Source organism: Gracilinanus agilis, chromosome 2 (genome assembly GCF_016433145.1).
Source record: "Gracilinanus agilis isolate LMUSP501 chromosome 2, AgileGrace, whole genome shotgun sequence".
Taxonomy (NCBI): Eukaryota; Metazoa; Chordata; class Mammalia; order Didelphimorphia; family Didelphidae; genus Gracilinanus; species Gracilinanus agilis.
Genome location: NC_058131.1, coordinates 19091922 through 19113688, shown reverse-complemented (window position 1 = coordinate 19113688; position 21767 = coordinate 19091922). Strand labels below are relative to the sequence as shown.

General features: G+C 46.7%; 1 protein-coding gene across 1 annotated transcript in view; it reads right to left on the bottom strand.

Moving 5' to 3' along the window:
- The window catches only part of LOXL2 (lysyl oxidase like 2), a 38698-nt gene extending 27180 nt beyond the window's left edge, over nucleotides 1-11518 (bottom strand). The window contains exons 1-2 of the mRNA XM_044663020.1: nucleotides 11509-11518; nucleotides 10468-10619 (exon numbers count right to left, since the gene is read on the bottom strand). Coding sequence (XP_044518955.1) covers nucleotides 10468-10619; nucleotides 11509-11518 — 162 coding nt within the window. The remainder of the gene's footprint in view (nucleotides 1-10467; nucleotides 10620-11508) is intronic.
- Nucleotides 11519-21767: the final 10249 nt, after the last annotated feature.

The following is a 21767-nucleotide window of genomic DNA, read 5'->3' as shown; positions in this document are numbered from 1 at the left end:
AGAAAGGAAGGAAGGAAGGAAGGAAGGAAGAAGGCTTCAGCTGAGTGCTTCCTGAGTGGTCAGAGAGAATGGATTTCATTGGTCCAGACCTCTGGTGCTAGATAGCAGCTCTACCACATGGTGAAGCAAGGTAAAAGATTTCAAGGCAAAAGATCCGTTGCTCTCTGCTGCCGCCTCTGGAGAAGCGTGGTGTGGCAGTGCATGGAGTACCAGATCTGGAGAAGACTCTCCTTCCTAAGTTCAAATCCAGCCTCAGACACTTACAGGCTGTGTGGCTCTGTGCAAGTCACTGAACCCTGTTTCCTCATCTGTAAAATAAGCTGGGAAAGGAAATGATGAACCCCTCCAGGATCTTTGCCAAGAAAACCCCGGATGAGGTCATGAAGTTGGACGTGAACAGCAATGACAAAGCTTGAGAAGGAAAGATGCGGGAGCTTTGGAAAGCCTTGCAGGCCACTGTGGGCTCCATTCCCTGGGGCAGCGGCATCCTCCTTGGGAGGGGATGACATGCTAGTCTGCTCTGTACGGCTCTCCTGGAAGCTCTCTAGCTCAGAGAGAACTGCTATAAAGAGGTTGCAAACACCAAACAGTGAGCAGAGAAGTAATTTCCTGCCATTAAAATGTTCCTGAATGAACCAGTAATGTCAAAGCTTGCATTCCAGAGGGCTGAGTTGCCCTCACTCATGAGCTTTCCTTCTCCCATGTGTTTTCCTACTCATGAGGTTCCCATAAGAGTGTGTAATTTCTTCCCCAGAGCTATTACACTTCAGTGGGAAAGGGAGCTGAGTGTATATATGTGTATTGTGAGCTATTTAATAGTCATATAGTTGCTTTAATACATTCTAGCTATAATATGATTATCCTTTTCTTTATAATTTAGTAAAAGATGATGGTGAAAATCTCGAAGTGACATTCTGGTGAAAGGCTGGTTGTGGGGGGCAGCTGGGTAGCTCAGTGGATGGAGAGCCAGGCCTAGAGACGGGAGGTCCTGGGTTCAAATCTGACCTCAGACACTTCCCAACTGTGTGACCCTGGGCAAGTCACTTGACCCCCATTGCCTACCCTTACCACTCTTCTGCCTTGGAACCAATACACAGGATTGATTCTAAGACGGAAGGTGAGGGTTTAAATTTTTTTTAAAAAAGAAAGGCTGGTTGTGTAGGGGGAAAAACCATTCGAGATGGAGATGGAGACTCCTGAGATCCAGTTCAGTGAGCAGGGGGAGGATATCCCCCCCTTAAGAGGGCTTAATGTTAGGGCTCTGGAGCCTCGTGGTGGGGAGATGTTTTGGAGAGCTCAGAGCTGCTAGTGGGAGGGCACTCGGAGGGAGTCAAGCCCAGAGAGAAGAGGAGTGTAAGCTCCAAGTCCTACATCCCATCCTGACACACGATCTGGCCTTGGGAGAGACCACAGACCACCCCATTATTGCTATTACATTGACCTTCAGGCACTGGAGAAGGACCTTAGCGGAGGGAAGCAAAACTACTTAAAAAAAAAAAAGAGTGAATGAAGTAAGATGTTAGAGGTATCATTTTAGGGAAGCCTAGAAGGACGGGATCTTGGGTAGGGGAAGAATGACTCTGACTTGCCCAGGGACATACAACTACTAATTGGTAAGACCAGGTCTAGGACAATGTCTTCTGAATCCCAGTTTGGGGCTCTTCTGACTTTGCCGTGTTGGCTATTATGCACTGTAAGTGTGGACTGATCTAGAAGGCATCTGGACATCTGGCTGGGAAGGTTAAGTCCACTCCTTTTTTTAAAGTTTTTAACAGAAGATGATGCAGCCTCGAAGAGAGCAGGGCTTCTCATAAATGCTTTTAAAAAGTTATAGAAAACACAAAAGAGATGAGAATATCTTTATAACCATCCTAGAGGGGGGCAGCTGGGTAGCTCAGTGGATTGAGAGCCAGACGGGAGGTCCTGGGTTCAAATCAGGCCTCAGACACTTCCCAGCTGTGTGACCCTGGGCAAGTCACTTGACCCCCATTGCTCACCCTGACCACTCTTCCACCAAGGAGACAATACACAGAAGTTAAGGGTTTAAAAAAAAAAAGGCAAGAACACCAGCCACTGTGGCCTCTAAGGAAGGGTGGAAGCAGAGAGGAGGGAAGGAGGGCTGCATTTCCTTTAGCTGATCTGCATTTCTTCCTCTTCCTGTGCATCTGGCTTTCTTTAATGGGGTCATGGGATTTTTTAGATGGAGTGAAGAATATGGTGTCAAATTCTTGTAAAATACTAACTAGGAAACCCAAACTCTGTCTGTGAACTGGGCACACAGGAAACCCGTCAACGTTGTGCTCTGCAGCTGTGGTTACATGGTCCTAAGCCTATTTTACCGAGTGGGTGATGCCATGCAAATGTCAATGCTAAGGGAAATACGAGGATGTTCCAACATAAATCCCACACGTTGGCTTGGTCGGAGCCAAGCCCTTAGCTGAGAGGTGAAAGAGAGGTCAGTGAGGACCCAGAAAGGCATCGAAGATGGCTGCCTTCTTCTGGTCAAACCATCAGCTGTTCCCAGACGCTCCCTGAATCTGCTCCCATCTTCCAGCTTGGGAAGCTCCAAAATCTTAAGACTTCTGCGAAAGGCTGCCTCGTTGTTATGAGATGGACAAGATCCTCCAATCGGTTTCTCAGTGTTTCCTAGAGTCTTGGAAATAGGTAATTTCCTGATGAATCTTAGAGAATGGAATTCAACTTCTTCATCTGACAGATAAACAAAACAGAGGTCCAGGCATTTATCCACGGCCACATAACTAATGAGCAGCGGTGGATGGAGAAGAGCTCAATTCTCCCGATTCCTGGCTCATCCTCTTCTATTTTACAAAGTCACACGGAATCCACTCTATAGAAAAGAATTCTCTCTTCGAAGGACCATTAATCAGAGCTGGGAAAGACCTTAAGGGCTGACTTCCTCATTTTACAAATGAGGAAACTGAGGCCCACAGAGATCATAGGATCACAGACCTAGAGCTAGAGAGGACCTCAGGGACCATCTAGTCTAACTCCTTTCTATTTATAAATGAAGAAAGGACTTTAAAGGACTTATCCAAGATTTTTATTATTCAGTCATTTCGGTTTTGTCCAATTCTTTGTAACATCATTTGGGATTTTCTTGCCAACATGCTGGAGTGGTTCACCATTTCCTTCTCCAGCTCATTTTATAGACGAAGAAACTGAGGCAAACAAGGTGAAGTGACTTGTCCAAAGTCACACAGCGAATACATGAAGGCAGATTTGACTCTGCCCTCTGTGCCACCTTGCTGTCTTCTCCATAGGCAGAAAGTACCAGTCAGCATTCAAAGCCATGTCCTCTGACTCCAAAGCCAGTGCTCTTTTCTTCGCCTCCTATGTAAGCTGCAGAGCTAGCATCCAAGTTAAGAACTTTGGCTACAAATATTTTTTCCATACACCAATATGGCGACCCAAGTTGTCAACCTCTCCCCAGTGATTCCATCTTGTTTTCAGAGAGGGTGTCAATGAACTCAGTGGTTCTGTCTGAGATGGTCCAAGTGTTGTCCCTTCTATAGGAAGCGTCTTGGTCTTGTTTCCTGGATGCCAACCTTCGGTGGTCTTTCTTTCCTTCCTATTCTGTGATATCTTGTGCTCTCCAACCTCCTGGCGTTGGTGATGGCTGCCTTCATTCTCTTCAGATCTCTTTTGTTCTGGAAATCTTTGTTCCACTCCTTCAAAGAACTCCCGATAGCCTGGAGAGTAGAGATATATTCCACTGGTTCTTTCACCTCTTCTAGGATGGACATCAACTCATACTATCTGAATACCTAAGTGTTCCTTGGCATCGGCAGAAACACAAACATGGCACATTCTTTGCTGATCACTGGAAAATCCTCCAGGCCCTTCTTACTCTCTTAAAGTCGGTTCTGCAGTCCCAGCCATCTTTCCATGAGCCCTTTCACTTCACCTCTGGACCACAGGACCTCCAGAAACATGTTCTGGGGCAGTTTAGCCACTCTGATTTGGGTACCCAACTGGCCCCAGAGTGAGCTCTCCGCCATATTGGTGAGTGACTGAAATTCACATAGATTGTTGGATTAAGATGGCCCCAGACCATTGATGATGCCTGATGATTCAGCTATGTATTCTATTACATGCATGTTCTCCTTTTCTATCCCTCTTCCTTCCTTAACTTTCTACATTGTGTTCTGGAAATTTTTTTTTAATCAGATTTTTAATTTCACCTTTGTGTGTCTCCCAGTGAGGAAGCTTCAGCTATCAATACAGATCTAGGTCTATTCTGCAACCGTATAGCTTAGAGAAGTGATGGGCAAACTTTTTAAAGAGGGGCCAAAGGAAAGGAAATGCTCATCTGTCAGTCTGTTTCTAAGGCAACTCTTTCGAAGTTTCACTGTATTGTATCCTACTCATTGTATTCGTCAGATTAGGAATAATGTCGCTGTCCAGATAGAACATTTCAGGGGGCCACATCTGGCTGGAGTTTGCCCATCACTGGCTTACAGAATTGTCTGGGGACACCGAGAAGCTAAGAGGTCAACATTCACCATGGTTGCCTCTCAGATTACATGAACATAGTTAATATTGAGACTCTCCCATGGCCATATATATCCTTGATGTGACTTCCTGGACCAGCCCTCCCCTATATGTGTTGTTTCACCTAATAAGAAGCTCCTTAAGGGTAGGGGCAGTGTCATGTTTATAAAAAACCCTTTCCTTCTCTCTTAGAATCAATACTGTAAGGGGGGCAGCTGGGTAGCTCAGTGGATTAGAGTCAGGCCTAGAGACGGGAGGTCCTGGGTTCAAATCTGGCCTCAGACACTTCCCAGCTGTGTGACCCTGGGCAAGTCACTTGACCCCCATGGCCCACCCTTACCACTCTTCCACCTAGGAGCCAATACACAGAAGTTAAGGGTTTAAAAAAAAAAAGAATCGATACTGTATATTGGTTCCAAGGTAGAAGAGTGGTAAGGGCTAGGCAATGGGGGTTAAGTGACTTGCTCAGGGTCACACAGCTAAGAAGTGTTTGAGGCCAAATTTGAACCCAGGACCTCCCGTCTCTAGGCATGGCTCTCAATCCACTAAGCCACCCAGCTGTCCCTGAGGCTATATCATTTTTGCATTTATATTCCCAGAACTAAGCACATAGTAGGTGCTTAACAAATGCTTTTTTAGTCCTTTGTTAATTCACTCTTTTTCAATATCTCTCTTGGCAATTCTGCCACAGCCATAGCAAACTTCTCTGGCTGTCAGCAATATTTAGAGTCCGGTGACTGGGGCTGGGGGGGGGGAGGGCAGAGGAAGGCTTCTTTTCCAAATAGGTGTTCTGTTAGGGTCCTGGTGATATGAGGAGCTGAAGCTGAGTGCGTGTGAGGGATACCTAAGTGTAACACTTGAGCTGAGATAGTGAAACACAAAGGACCTCGCAGGCTTAGTTGTGATGAATTTGCTAAACTCAATTTCAGTATAACATCGTCCCAGAATAGTCAGCCAAGTGACGGCTCTGTGGTTGGGATAACACAGCTGCTTCTTACCGTCTATTCTGGCCTTGGTATGGATAACGCTAATTGCCTGTGAGTTAAACCATCATTGTAGTTGAAATAAGTCTCTTCTTCCCTCCAATTCCCCAATAGATAGCTACTACGCCCTAAGGTAAAGATGACATTCACTTTGGGTAAGTTTGAAGCTTTTATATTAATAGACTTCGGGAGGGAAGCAGGGGAATGAATGACAGGGAAGAGAGGAACAGGAGATTCTAGTCTAAGCTAAAGATGGAGCTGGTACCTGAAGAAGCAATGATCAGGCTTGCCAATAATTAACTGCTGGCAGCCAGTTGCCAGCCTGGCAGGGACGGACAGAGTCCAACCAAATCGGGTTGTTAGGCTAAGAAATGTTGTTGTTTGCTCTTGGAGTATGAATCAGGAACAGATTCTTTGGTATAGAGGCATCACAGGATCTGAAGACTATACGTTGATTAGTACAAGGTTGCTGGTAATTCAAAGTTGACCTAGGCCTACTCCAAATTAAACCAAACTCCCACTCCCAACCCAATCTTCAGATTGAGATGAGAGATCAGTTCAAATCCTTCCTTTTATACCTTAGTTTCAACTGAATTTGCACCTGATAGCCCCTTCCCAACTTGGTTCATTCCATGTTCTAAACAGACAACTGTCCATCATCTTGCTTTCCATGTTGATTTGCAAAATGTCATTACATAGGCTGGTACTGTCTACTCAGCTTCCTTTGACTGGCATTTGGCATATTCTCAGCTGACCCCAAAACAAACAGAATTCACTCCAAAAGCAGAAATCCAATGATCTATTAGATGTAAATCTCCACCTTGTTCCTCCTGGTCTGCTCGATTCCAGAGCTTCTGCTTCCTGTGCCTTTAGCTATCTTGTGATCAGAGAGCACCGGGTGAATCCAGGATAGCATTAACAGACGACGCAGGGGCCTGGCTACATGAGCTCAAGCACATTTGCTAGTCCATCTGAACCTCAGTTTCCATAAATGTAAAATGGGGGGTAATAACCCACAGGCTCCCTACTTTCCAGGGCCACTGTGTGGATCACATGAATGTATGTGAAAGCACTTGGTCACCACACCAGGCTAGGTCATCGTATGATATTATTTCTCATTACTACCATAATTTAGTCCAGATGTGAAACTGTGCAAAAAGCCCTTCCCATCTTCCTCCCTCCATACAACACATGAGGCATCTCAGCCAGCAGTTCTGGCTTTTTGCTCACACTCAGGAAGCCATCAGCAGAGACCACGGGGATGGATCGGGTCCCAGTCTGCTGCGATAAATATATGTTCCTCCAACTTAGCGGCATCTTCTGGGAAAACTCTGGTTTCTTTTTCCAAATCTAGCCAGAAACCCCCAGGCTGGCCTTGTCCTAGCCTACACAGAACTCTGAAAGGGTCATATTTCATCCTGTGCTGGTTAGCTCTAAATGCTGAATCATGACATCACAGAGCTGGCAGGGACCTCAGATGACATCTGGTACAACCCCCTCATTTTACAGAGGAAGAAGATGAAGACTTGCTCAAGATCATGTGCGTAATAAGTGTCTGCAGTGGGATTTGAACCCAGGACCTCTAACTCCACCGTCATTGAGCACAATGGATAGAACACTGGGTCTGGATGGCCTCAGATACTTACTATGTGGTCTGGGCAAGTCATTTAACCTCCATCTGCCTCAGTTTCCTCACCTGTAAAAAGGGATTATAATAGTCCCTCCCCACCTCCCAGGGTTATTGCGAGAGTCAAGTAAAATAATAATTATTAAATGCTTAGCACAGTGACTGGGACACAGTAAGTACTCTATCATGTTAGCTATTATTATTATTATGACTACTATGAGGGAAATATTATAAATAACAGGGCCTAGGGAGATATAGATATACAGTGATGTGAATGTAACTATGTATTCTCCCTAGTTGCAGATGATGGAGGAACACCAACCCCGATCACCCTTGATGGTTGTTATAATTTCCCTTTCCTCTAACAGTTGCCCAGGGAGGACCCCAAAAGGTTAGGTGGATGGGTAACCCTTTCAGGTCCAACTTGAGGTTGGATAAATTATTATAGAGCTTTAGATTGGCTTTGGATCACATTTGAACTCTGACTGCACAGACTCTCCTCCCAAGGGTCATGATAGAAAGACCACTCAGGAAGGTACTTGTTAAAACTCTCTTTATTTATAATCAATAATCAGGGAAAGGATAAATAGGATAAGGAATGGGGATTGGAGACCCTGTCGATCTAATATCTATAGCTAGTTGACATTCAGCACTGGAGGCTATTGATCTAGTAAAAGCTGGAGCTTTGTTCTCTACTACCCTTCTGGCCCAGCCTGGCCACAGCCAAGCCAGAGAATAGAACTGCTGTTGATGCAACTGTTTTGGTGATGTTATTCTCTCAGCTTTTCACTATCAGTGTTTGGTAATGCACTAGCTCTCAAAGTCTTTAGGAACTATTCAGATTCTTCCTAGCCTCTTCTTCATAGACCTCCCAGCCTCCCTTCACCACCCAGAGACCCAGAGACCTAAAGAGCTAGAAAGATTCAGAGACCTAAAGACCTAAAGAGCCCACAGACCCAACACCAAAGGTCAAAGACCAAAGACCAAAGACCCCTTCAAGTGGCTGTCAGGGGAATTTATACTGCCAGGCCAACCAATGTTTGCCCCTAGCTCACAGCATCTCGGAACATTCTATGCCTTCCCTTGTCATTCAAGGTGGCATCCATCCTTTCCCAGCATGTGAATATAACAGAAAAATCTAGTTCTAACATTTATTTATTCATTTTTGTTTAATTTTATATTATATTTAATTTATTCTATTTAAATTTATTTTTCATACACAACATTCATTTCTATATAAGGGCCATGAATTAGAGTGAATTCTTGTGTGTTCCTGTGTCTCAACTCTGGTCAGTCTGCTGCTGTTTTTTACATTTTCTTCATCCTTAGGAATCCCAAGGAGTGTCTTTCTTTGAACAAAATTCAACAAGCCTTGACTTGTTGATTAATCAATTATTTAAAAATTAACAATGCCACTTCTTGAGAATTTCAACTGTTATCCGAGATCGTTTCTGACTTCCTCATTTTACAGAGGAAGAAACTGAGGCCAAAAAAGGTGAGTGGCTTGTCCAGAGGGCATCCAGGTAGTGAGAAGCAGTATGATTTCAACTACAAATCTTGACCTCTCTCCACTACCCTAATCTGCCTTTCAAGTCTTCCTTACAACTGTGGGGTCAGATGAAGGCAGTAACAGCAGCAACAGTAGAGCCACATTTCTGATGGGAAGCAGTTGGGGCAGTGGGTAGGGGCACTGGCCTGTCACCTAGAAGCCTCGTGTCTAGAGCCAAGCCTTTAAGTCCTGGCTTTGAGACTTCCCAACTCTATCACCTTGGGTAATTTAATTTCCTACCCTAGAATGAGAGCATCACAGAGTGAATATGTTGAGCTTTCAGAAAAACCTGGGCTCAAATAAAAAAAACTTATTAGTTGTGTGACCCTAGGAAAGTCACTTAGTCATTCTGTGTCTCAGTTTCCTCTTTTACGAAATGGGGTAGGAATGGCCCAATGGTCTCTGGAGTCCCTTCCAACTGTAAAGCTATGATCTCATAATGACAGGAAAGGAACTGGGGATTCCAAGAGGCGGAGGTAAGGAGGGACAGCAGCTTAGGCATGGAACAGCCTGAACTAGTAAGAAAAAGATTTGATATCTGAATCTTAGTCTACTAGTTCCAAGTCCCCTCTACCATGGTGCCCTCCTGCCCTGGATAATGGTTTCAGGAATTGCTATGGCTGAAAAATTCATCATTCAGTGACCAACCTCTGGGAAAGACCTTCTCCAAACTTGAATTTGGTTGGTCCCCAGATGACATACACCTTCAATCCATGGCTAGAGCCATATTTTCTAGCTCAGTAGAACCCTCCCACAGCTTGGACTGAGTTGACAAAAACTTCCAGAGCCATGGACTACCTACCATGGGTTACACACCATGGTTTGGCTTTAGAAGACTTTCTTTATAGTCTTGGAGAAGTGATCCCAGCACCATAACATAGATGTAACACCTGAAGTTGGAGCTAATGGCACCCCTTCTTAGGATATTTTAGAGGGATGTCAGTCTAGCAGCAGTGAAAACAGAATCTGCTCTGAGAATCCTTCCAAATCAATCTTTGGAAAGTGCCTCAAAATAACAGCAGTCAAAAACCAACAACAAGAGGGAGTGAGGGGGCTCTCCCACTGAACACAACTGTCATAATAAAAAAAAAGCCTAGACATCATATTACAAGAAATTATCAAAGAAAATCGCCCTGATATTCTTGAACAAGAGAGTAAAATAGAAACTGAAAGAATCCACAGATCACCTTCTGCAAAAAATACCCAAAAGACAATTCCCAGGAATGTTATTGCCAAGTTCAAGAGCTCCTAGGTCAAGGAGAAAATACTTAGGATATTAGGAGTTTTGAGGCAGGTAGGTTATAGTATAGGAGAGAGAGTGATGTGCCTGGAAGTCAGGAAGACTTGAGTTCAAACTCAACCTCAGACACTTCCTAGCTGTATGACCTGGGCAAGTTCTTTAACCTTTGTTTGCCTCTGTTTCCTCATTTGTAAAATGAGACTAATAATAGCAACTGCCACACAGGATTGTTGTGAGAATTAAATGGGATAATATATGGAAAGCATTTAGCAAAGTATCTGGCACACAGCAGGCAAATTGATAAAGGCTTATTTCCTCCCTTCTCCCCAGCCCTTGGAGTTAGGGCATCTGGACTCTCCTATTTACAACTTGTGTGTTCTCAGGCTTCGTGAAATCTCAGTTTCTCCCTCTGTGAAATAGAATGGTTGGATTAGATGATTTCCAAAGCCCCCTGCTGTCCAAAAGCCTACAATTCTCTGACCTCCAGAGGTAACCTTATGATGGCTGGTCAGCTCCAGTTGTGAAGAAGACTCCTCTGTGAGTCCCATCTCCTTACCTGGTTCTGGAAGCCCATGGCTGGGATGTTGCACCTCACACCAGCATCTTCTTCATGGTTGCAGCCCAGGTTCTCGACATTGAATTTACAATCAATGATGGATTTCTCGAATCCTGTGCACTGTATTTCATTGAGGTGGATGGACCCAATCCCTGGAGGGGAAAATGGCAAAAATAACTTATAAGATCATAGACCTTGGGAAGGGCTGTATGGTCTAGGGATGGATTTGCAGATGAAGAAAGGGTGGGCTTCATTCTCTCTCAGAGACCTCTCCACCACTCTCAATATTCTAGTCCTGGTCTCAGGTCCCATGATGCAGTGTGATGCAGCAAAATAAGAAGACCTAGTTCAAATCCTGCCCCTGAAAATGCTTACTGACTGTGCAACCCTGGGCAGGCTACTTATCTTTCTTCTCTGAGCCTTAATGTTTTCATCTGTAAAGTGGAGAGGATAGTCTCAGAGGGTTGGAAATGATTTTGTATCTATTTTGTAGCTAATTTTCCATATACACACTGTTTCCTTCTGAGAATCTGCAAGCTCCTCAAGAAAAGGCACTGTTCCATTTCTGTCCTTGTAGCTCCAGTACTTGACATACAGTCTTAAAAAAGGCTTGATAAATGAATGGACTCATAGGATCTAGAGCTCGAAGTAACCTCAGAGATTAGTCAAACTCCCTCACTTTACAGATAAAGAAACTGAGGCCCAGGGACTTATCCAAGGTCAAATAACTAATAAGTGTCAGGTGAGATTTGAACCCAGGTCTTCTAGACTCCAAGTTCCTTATTCTCTAATGGATGGATTTCTGCCTTATCTTGTCAGGCCTCAGGTTTCTGCAGCATCTCCTTCCCTGCTTCATGCCAGGCCTTCTCAGATGGTGGACCACTGCCTCTACTTCTTCCCTACCAATGACTGGGATTCTGCCCCTGCTCACCTCACAGCTCTGAGAGGGGATCTTTGGCACATTCCTGGGGCCAAGCCCCTACCATGGCACTTCTTCATCCTTTCTAAGCCACACTCAGATGATCTTACCCCTATCCTGACCCTTTCCCATCCTCTTCAAGTGTTGTCTTCCCCTTTAAAGTGCACTGCTACCTGTCTGCTGGCTACTCAGCAGTTTTACTCATTGGATCCCTCTAGATAACTATGGCTGCAAACCAAGGCTGTGTCCTGGGTCCTCCTTCATTTTCTCCACACATGCCTGCCCTTCCTCCTCTTTCCCCTTTTCATCTCTCCCCCTTTCCTTCCCTCTTCCTTTCTTTCCCTTCCTTCCCTCCCTTCTTCCCCTTTCTTCTCCATCTTCCACCTTCCAGCCCTCCCTTTTCCTTTATTTCCCTTCCTTTCCTCCCTCCTTCTGTCCCTCTATTCCTTTCTTCCTCCTTTCCTTCTTTATCTTCTTCCCCTTTCCCTTCCTCTTTTCCTCCTTCCTTCCTTCCTTCCTTCCTTCCTTCCTTCCTTCCTTCCTTCCTTCCCTCTATTTCTTCCTTCCTCCTTCACTTCCTTTATCCTTTCCTTCTCTTCTCCCTCTTCCTCCCTCCCTTCCTCTCTTCCTCTCTTTCGAAGGGGGAGGAGGAGCATTAAGAGGGAGGGTTTACAGAGCTCAAGCATTTAATAGAGCAGGACAAAATGGTGAAAGGAGGAGAAATAATAGATGTTACCCGGCCCCTGGACCAAGTCTGGTCTTACAACTGAGCTGTGAGGGTACCGGTAGACAAAGTCAGCTCTTCAGGGCACGCACTACTCACTGTCTGATAATAGCAAGCTTATGTGTCCATTTTGCAAAGACAAACTTTTTTTTTTCCTGGCCCTGCATTCAAAAAGAAATCTGTTCCTTCGGGGACACTGGATACTCTATAATGGGCAATGCTTTTGTCGATAGTTAGAGGCAGTGCTTTCAAAGAGTAGTATAAAATTGTGTGGTTCAGTCATTTCCATCAAGGCTGTCTCTGGGTGACCCCATTTGGAGTTTTCTTGGTAGAAATACTGGAGTGGTTTGCCATTTCTTTCTCCAGCCCATCTGACAGATGAGGAAACTGAGGCAAACAAGATTAAGTGACTTTTCTAGGGTCACACAGCTAGTAAGTGTCTGAGGGTGAATCTGAACTTGGGAAGATGAGTCTTCATGATTCCAAGTCTAGCGTGTGAGTCATTGCACCATCTAGTTGCCCTACCTGAAAATGATTGCTTTTAGTGAATGGAAAAGCAGCTTGGCCCAGTGGCTGGAGTGATAGATATAGAGTTAGGAAACTGGGGGTTGTCAGAAACTTCCTATCTACATGAGTCTAAGGGCAAGCTACTTAAACTCTCCCAGGCTCAGTTTCCCCATCTGTAGATGAGGATAATAATACCTGGAGCCCTCTTGAGGTTGTTGTCAGGATCAAATGAGATCAGTCATGCAAAGTATTTTTGGAAAATCTTAAAAGCTTGATAGCACTGTCTGGAATTTCCACAATACCTCTGTACACAGTAGGTGCTTTTAATAAATCCTCGTTAAATTGGAAGCCATTTGGCTTTGGGGCTTTGGTTTTATTCACTGAGAAATAATAGGGAGGAGGGAGCAGCTAAGTGGTACAGGGGATAGAATCAAGTTTAGAGATGGGAGGTCCTGGGTTCAAATGTGACCTCAGACATTGCCTAGCTGTATGTCTCTGGGCAAGTCACTTAATCTCCATTCCCTAGCTTTTACTTTTCTTCTGCCTTGGAACAAATGTGCAGTATTGATTCTGAGACAGAAGGAAAGGGTTTTTTAAAGAAGAAAGAAAAAGAATGGGAGGTAAGAAGCATCGAAGTTTCAGAAAACCTCTAAGTTTGCCTCTACCTTTAATATTCTAGGTTCCTGATAGAACATAGAACCTTACCCTAGATGGTGATGGGGCAAAGCTACTGTGTGATGACTCAAGATATCAGAACTATAACCAAAGGCCTCCAGCATTGGAGTTTGGAAAATCTTAAAAGCTGGATAACACTGTCTGGAATTTCCCCAATACTTCTGCACACAATAGGTGCTTTTAATAAATCCTCATTAAATTGGACCATTTGACTTTGGGGCTTTGGTTTTGTTCACTGAGAAATAACAGGGAGGAGGGAGCAGGGGAAAGATGAGTCAGTATCTCCTGAGGCCACCAGCTTATTAGGGAACTCTCAGCCTGCAGACTCCCAAATCCACCTTTTTGGGGATCTCAGAGTAAGAGTCTGCCAAGAAGGCAAGGTGGTCCGAGGGCCAACATCATCCTCACAGACAGGAGCTCTTACTGCCTTCATTTTACATAGAAGGAGGCTGAGGTGGAAAGAAGTCAGTGGCTTTCCCAGACACAGTGCAAAGTAGTTTGAGGATCTCACTTGGGGTGTGCATTTGGAAAGGCTTTCCGTAAAAGCTGGCACCGCTTGGGCAGAGCCTGGGCAGAAGCTCGGGCTGCCAGAGGGATGTGTGGGACGAGGAGCGGAAGTGTTCCAGGTATGGAGAGCAGACTGGGCAAAGGTGCAGGGATGGAAGAGTGGCTGACACAGCGGATCAGTGGTGAGGGGTAACGTGAAGCCAGTCTGCCCTCATGGACAACCCTGGAGCCAGGTGGTCAGCGTCTCTGAATGCCAGACAGAGGAGTCAGTACTTTATCCTACAGGAAACAGAAAGCCGGGGAAGCTCTGAGGGGTGAGTGATACCCAGAGAACGATGACTTAGCCCACACGTCTCTGTTCCTCACTGGGTCGCCAGTTGGGCCCCTCTGGTTCTTTTGGCAGTTAGAGATCCTCAGACTCTTAGTCACACACTATCAATAAATCAACAAATATTTATCGAATGTCTCAGATGTCAACTCTATGCCAGGCACTGTCCTGGCATGACTCTGAGAGGATTGAGTGAGATGATGAGACAATACATTTTACAAACCGTGAGGCTCTCTATAAAATCAGTCATGATTTTCTACCAGACTCTATGCTCCATTGAAATATTTTCTCTTCCTGGTCACTGCCCAAGACCATGCAAGGATCCATGATTGCCTCGGTATACCCTGACACAAATCACCATCTCGCTATAGTTTACAGGGCCCATAAGGTATTAAGGTTTCATAGAGCTAGAAAGAGTTAACTCTCTCATTTTACAGACAAGGAAACTGAGGCCCAGGGAAGACACGATATCATAGAAATAATCATTGGGGCAGCTGGGTGGCTCAGTGGATTGAGAGTCAGGCCTAGAGACAGGAGGTCCTGGGTTCAAATCCGGCCTCAGACACTTCCCAGCTGTGTGAGCCTGGGCAAGTCACTTGACCCTCATTGCCTAGCCCTTACCGCTCCTCTGCCTTGGAACCAATACACAGTATTGGTTCTACGACAGAAAGTATTAAAAAAAAGAAATAATAATTAATGATAGTAATAACAAGTACTTATAAAGCTCCCATTGTGTGCCAGGCACTGGCTAACTTTACAAATATGATGGAAAAGAAAATGGCAAACCGCTTCAGTATCTTTGCCAAGAAAACTCTGTGGACAAAGTCATGTAAAATCAGACACGCTTGCAACATCTTATTTAATCCTTAAAACAACATGGGCAACAGGTACTATCCTTGTTCCCATTTCTCGGGTGAAGAAACTGAGGCAAACAGAGGATAAATGATTTGCCCAGGGTCACACAGCTACTAAGTGCCCGAGGATGGATTTGAACTCAGTTAACCGGGGCGGGAGGATCTCAAAGGAACTTGCCGATGGTCAGACGAGTCATTTGTGTCTGAGGCGTGATCCCCACCTAAGGTTTCCCAGTTCTGAGTCCAGCCCTTAACTCGCTGGCACACGATACTCGGCTCACATTTCCTAAGTGGTTACTTCGTTGAGTTCTTTGACCCGCTGCTCTGACTTGACCTCCTGGGTCCGGCTTGAGAGATTCCCAGCCAGCCCTTGGCCGGAAGCCTCTCTCGGGTCCTGGCTCCCAGCCCCGGCTTCCCGGGGTGCTGAAGCCCTCTTCCCGGTGTGTCAAATGTGGAGGAGGGGGGTTTGGTAGAGAAAGGGACCAGCTAGAACCCGCCATGCCCAAGCTCCAGCCCCTCAGAAGAGGTGCCAGTCTTCTTGGCAAAAGAAAAGCGACAACGTCTTCCTTCTAGAGAAACCCATCTGGCTCCTTGAGGTTGCCCCTCCCCCTGGGGCAAGGGATAAAGAAGAAAAAAGAGACACACCGCCCTTCCCCAGAGAGAGCGAGAAGCCTCCCAGAAGCCACCACTGCACAGAATGCAGCCCTGACTCGTCCCCAGGTTCTCGGGCCCCGGAGTCCTCAGACAACCTTGGGCTGCCTGGGAAGGAATTCGCTGTGGCAGCTCCCGTGGAACGTTTATCTCCCGCAAGCCCTGGTGGACGTCTCCCGGCAGCTGGACCCTAGAAGCAGCAGAGGCGACACGCTGTCCTGGGAGAAGATGAGTGAGGAGTCCGGCAAGATTCTCAAAGGCTTGGCAGTGCGGGGAATGACAAAGGGAAGAAACTATGTTCTCCTTCATCACCTCCATCTCTGGGAAACACCAGCTTCCTTCAAGGCTCTGCCCAAGTGCCCTCCTACAGGAAGCCTTCCCTGATTACACTAGTGGCCAGTACCAGCAGCACTTGCCCCCACCCCCTCCCCAGGAGGATTTCCCATTTATTTTATATACAATTTGTATTTATCTGTGGCCATATTGTACCTCAACCCTTTCCCCCCTGATAGAATATTAGCTCTTTGAAGGCAAGAACTTGAGGGGTTTTTTTTGTGTGCACCCAGAACCCAACAGAGTGCCATAGTGGGCACATAGAAACTGTGTAATGGGTTTCCTATTTCTTGGATGGAAGAACTGAAAAAGAAAAACAAAGGAACATCAATGACAGAAATTTAGGGCGAAGATATCATGGGTTTGATCTTCATTTTATAGACAAGGGCCAGAGAGGCCACAGGATTGTATATGTACAGCTGGGAGAAAACTTCAGGGGTCTAATCCCCTCAATGTACACATGGGGAAACTGAGGCCCAGAAAGGCAAGTGACTATCTAAGGTCGCACAAGGTTAGAGACAGGGTAGGTTGGAGTAGAATCCTATAATGTCAAGTGCATACAGGAGTTATAGGAATGGGAAATAAAACATGTAATGATCATAAAAACAATTGACATTCCCTTGAAGATTGAAGGTTTAAAAAATATTTCCTTTGGGGGCAGTTGGGTTGAGAGCCAGGCATAGAGATGGAAGGTCCTGGGTTCAAATCTGACCTCAGTCACTTGTGTGACCCTGGGTGAGTCATCTAACCTTCATCGCCCAGCCCTTACTACTCTTCTGCCTTGGAGCTAACACATAGTATTGATTCTAAGACAGAAGTTAAGGGTTTTAATTAAAAAAAAACTATTTCCTTTGAATAATGTGGATATTGTATCTGTGAGGAACTGATTTTCTTTCCATCCTTATAAGCCAAGATTTAGCAATAGGAATAGGGGTAGTAAGAAAGCTTATTTGATGTTTAAAAAAAAAAAAGGATAAGATCAGAGGGCTACTGCTGGAAGGGACCTCAGGCACCCTTATTTTACAGATGAGGCCACTGAAGCTTAGTGACTTGTTTAAGGTCATACAGGTAGTGTCAGAGGCAGGATTTGAACCCAGGTCCTCCTACTCCAGAACTACTATGCTTTCTATTGTATTACATATCAATAGAATGTTATTTCAAGAAGATTCTTTATTATGGGGGGACGGGGGGGAGGAGAAGACCAAAGTGCTTTCCTTGCAATAACACAAAAGGGACAGAGCCAAAATCCGAAAACAGGTCCAGGGAGAGGAAGGGGATGCTTCCAAAGTCACAAGGAACTCCTAAGATTCAGTTGTATCGTGAAAAAAGCAAACCCTGAGAAAAGGGAGCCCTGGGTTCTGATAACGACCAGGATTTCCATAAGGCTTCAAGGTTTGCAAAGGATGATCTTGTTTAATGCTCACAACGACCCTGGCCAATCAGGCGACAAACATGGATTAAGCCCCTACTATGTGCCATGACACTGTGCGAAGCCCTGGGGACACAAGAAAGAAAAAGACAAAACATGGAAGCTGGGGAAGAGCTGAGATCCCTTTGGAACTCGGGCTTCTTGAGGCCAAGTCCAGGGGTCTCTCCCCTTTGTCTCCCTTCTTTCTTCTTTCTACTACCTGCCGCCATGATCCTAGCCAAGTCATTGCACTTATTCACCCTAATGCACGAGATTACTAGCAAAGCAGGTGTGAGCTTGGGCCAGCAACTTCTCTCTGGACTCTAGTTTAAAAAGGGAGTTTGGGGGGCTGGAAGAACACTAAGCTCAGTCCTTATCAGCTCTTCCCCCATGAGATTGATTCTCAAGGGTCAGATCACAGGATTGCACGTTGTTTGCAACCAATTTACCTTAGAGGTCCTCCAGCCTAACTCTCATGTTTACAAACAAAGAAACTGAGGCCCCAAGAGGTTAAGGGAGTTCCCGAGGTCACATAATCACCCCCCTGGAAGACCCTTACCTTCTGTCTTAGTTCCCAATTTTAAGACAGAAGAGTGTCAGGGGCTAGGCAATCAGGGTGAAATGACATGTCCAGGGTCATACAGCTGGGAAGTATCTGAGCGGGAGAAACTTTTAAAAGGAAAAACAAGGAGCTTTTTAAATTTTGGCTACAAGAGGACTATCTCTCTCATAATGAGGATTTTTCAAAGTTGTGATCTGGACCTGGGATTTCTTTAGTGTGAACAGCAGGTTTTCCCTAGTTTATAGACTGCGAGCCTGGCCTGGGGCACTGAGAAATGTGGAGATGGGCCGGACGGCTGGAGGTCAGAGGAAGGCCTGGAGCCTGGGTCTTCCTGGCTCTGAGACCCCCTCCTAACGGGGAAAGATCGCTTCAGTGACTAGTGCTAGCAGTTACTGAGAAGATGCTCCAGGGCTGGAGTAAAGCCTGTTTGCCCTTCATGCATCTCTTTTCTCTTTATTTGCAGTTTCTTGGTCATGCCACACTGCCCCAAGTGTCCTCGTTGGTCCCCTCCAGTCCCAGCTCCCTCACTGACCACGAGCCCAAAGAACCTCTTCTCGGACGGCAGGGCTGGACCGAGTAACCGCCCCACTTAAAAGCGTGGATCGCCTTTCGATTGGGACCTCCCAAGAAGAAAACTCCCAGATGGCTCTGAGAGATCTATTTCTAGGGGAGTAAAACCTCCATTTTTCCCAGGGACCCTCAGAGGCTGGCCCCAAAGGAACTCCTTAGAAGAAAGTCTGGAAACTAAGCGACGTCCTCCTCTTGGGGAATGGCTGACAAACTGGTATCCGAATGGATTGTTATATTCGTGTGACATAAGAAACGACGAAATGGATGATTTCAGAGGAAACTGGGAAGATCTCGATGGACTGATGCAGAGTGAAGTGAGCAGAAGCTAAAGAACAATTTGTACAATAGTAACTCGGGGAGGAGAAAACCATCGCTGAGATATTTCAGAATTTGAATCAATGCAATGATCAGTCACAACCGAGAGAATGAAGATGGCATTTGCCACTTGGGGAGAAGCTTTGGACTCTGAGGCATTTCCATTGGCATTGCCAATGTGGAAATGTGCTTGACTCACCCTGCATATATGGGTTGAGGGGCTTTATTTATTCATTTTTTAAAACTGTCCAGTGCATTGGGGGCAGCTGGGTAGCTCAGTGAATAGAGTGCCAGGCCTAGAGATGGGAGGTCCTGGGTTCAAATCTGGCCTCAGACACTTCCCAGCTGTGCGACCCTGGGCAAATCACTTGACCCCCATTGCCCACCCTTACCACTCTTCTGCTTTGGAGCCAAAAATCTGGCCTCAGATACTTCCCAGCTGGGTGACCCTGGGCAAGTCACTTGACCCCCATTGCCCACCCTTACCACTCTTCTGCCTTGGAACCAATACACAGTATTGACTCCAAGATAGAAGGTGAGGCTTTAAAAAAAAACAAAACTGTCCAGTGCAAAGGGGTGGTGATAAGGGGAGAGATGAATAAAAGGAACCAATTTTTAAAAAAGGAATGTGTGTATTTTGAAATACAAACGGCATCAATTAGAAGAAAATTGAAAACAAGAGTATGAAGTGAGGCAGAGCCTGCAGGCTATTCTTGGCTTTTCTTCCCAAAGTCTGGGGCTGCCGACTCATCCCATTCTGTTCTGGGATGGTGTTTCCGATGGGCTGGAAATACGTGTAGAATGTGTGCATGAGGGGGCTGCGCTCATCTCTAAAGACCTTTCCAGCTCGGAGATCTCTGACCCGGGGACCGCCCAGCCCCGTCTCCCAGGCTGGGACCCTCCCATGCAGTCTACACTCCCTGCTCCCGCGGGCCGATGTCTCTGGGACTTGTTTTCCAAAGCGAAGCGGAAGCCCGGGTTCCCCTGTGAGTGGGGGGCCCTTCCTAGAAGCAGGGTCTGGGGGGGGAGCGGGACGAGGCTTGGTCTGTGAGAGGCTCTCCTCACCGGGCAGCCCCTGTAAAGCTTGTCTGGCCCCTCCATCCAGGCTTGACGGGTAATGAAAAGCAGATCCCATCTGGGGGGCGGTCGGGGCAGCACCAGCCTTGTGGAGAGTTCCGAGGCTCGCAGGCCCAGAGCGGGGAGCTCAGAGGCCAAACAGGGGGCACAAAGCCTCCTCCTTTCACGGAGGAGGAATCTGAGGGGCAAAAGGGGGAACGACTCATCCCAGGTCACCCACACTTCTAGACGGAAACACGGGGATTAGGGGCCATTCCGGCCATGTGGCAGCTGTGGGATGAGCTGAAGAAGGACGAGAGGCTCACCCTGTGCTTGGAGGGAGCCGCGCGGGGAGTGCCGGGGCCGGCGGGCCCCCTCTTGGCCCTGGCACGTTTTCATTGGTGTGAAGGAGGCAGAGATGGGAAGCTCATCAGCTTGGCAGAGACCACGAAGGTCTCCGAAAGGGATGATGTGCTGGATGCCAATCGGGATGAAAACTGTCTCCCCAGGCTAGAAGGCCGGGCCGAGGGGAAGACGAGGGGCTCGTTTGGGGCTGGCTGGCCCTGGGCCTTCATGGGTGCAGAGGGCCCCTGGGTGAGGGAACTCCCTCTTCTGCTGCAGGGCGAGGCTGACACAGAGGCCCCTAAAGCTCTCACCAGCGCTATTCTTTTGTTCAAATCCTTACTTTCTGGTTTAAAGACAGAAGGGCAAGAGCTAGGCAATGGGGGTTAAGTGACTTGCCCAGGGTCACACAGCTGGGAAGTGTCTGAGGCCAGACTCCAGGCTTGGCACTCCATCCACGGAGCCACCTACCTGCTACCTGCCATGATCATCATTAAAGTTTAAAACGACACTAACTTTGGGGGCACTCTGGAGTCTTAGAAAATTGTGTGGGATCCCTGAGGGCTCCCCAGCCAAGATCTCCCAGCTCCACGCCTTTTCCCTGCTTGTTCCCCAGTGCCCGCTCTCCTTTCTCTCATCAGGGCTACCTCCTGGCTCCCTCTAAGACTCCTCTAATCCCACCATCGGCCGGAAGCCTTTCATAGGCCCCCTCTGGGCTAATACCTCCCATCTGAGATGGCAGCTGGGGCACCCCGTTTCTGTCCTGTGTGGACAGCGTGCCCTGCCTGTGTCTTCCCCATTAGAAGGTGAACTCCTTGAGGACAGGATCCTTTCTCTGAATCCCCAGCCCTTAGGATAACATTTGGCCCAGAGCTGATGTTTAATAAAGGCTTGTTGACTAACTCTCTGATTGACAAGGGCCACGACGGCTAAATGCCAGAAGCAGGAATTGAACTCAGGTCTTACTGGTTCCAAGATTGTCCTTCTAACAAGAATGAATGTAAGGAGCTACAATGGATTTCCCAAAATCAACCGCTCAGGTACAAGATAGGGGAGGCATGGCTAGACCAACAGCTCCTGTGAAAAAGATAGGGGGGTCTTAGTGACTCCCAAGCTCAAGATGAGTCTTTAGAATAATGTGGTCCCCAAGGCCTCTCTCGTTCCCAGGTGGAGGGAGCTGATCTATCCTCTATGTTCTGCCCCGATCAGGCCACAACCAGAGTACAGGACTCGGGTCTGAATACATTTTAGGAAGGGAATAGATAAGCAGAACCAGGTTCAGAAGAGGGTGGCTGAGATGGGGAAGGTAGGAAGGCAGGCAGGAAGGAAAGAACGAAGGGAGGGAAGGAGAGAGGGAGGGAGGAAGGAAGGAAGGAAGGAAGGAGGGAAGGAAGGAAGGAGGGAAGGAAGGAAGGAGGGAAGGAAGGAAGGAAAGAAGGAGGGAAGAAGGGAGGGGAGGAAGGAAAGAAGGAAGGAAGGAAGGAAGGAAGGAAGGAAGGAAGGAAGGAAGGAAGGAAGGAAGGAAGGAAGAAAGAAAGAAAGAAAGAAA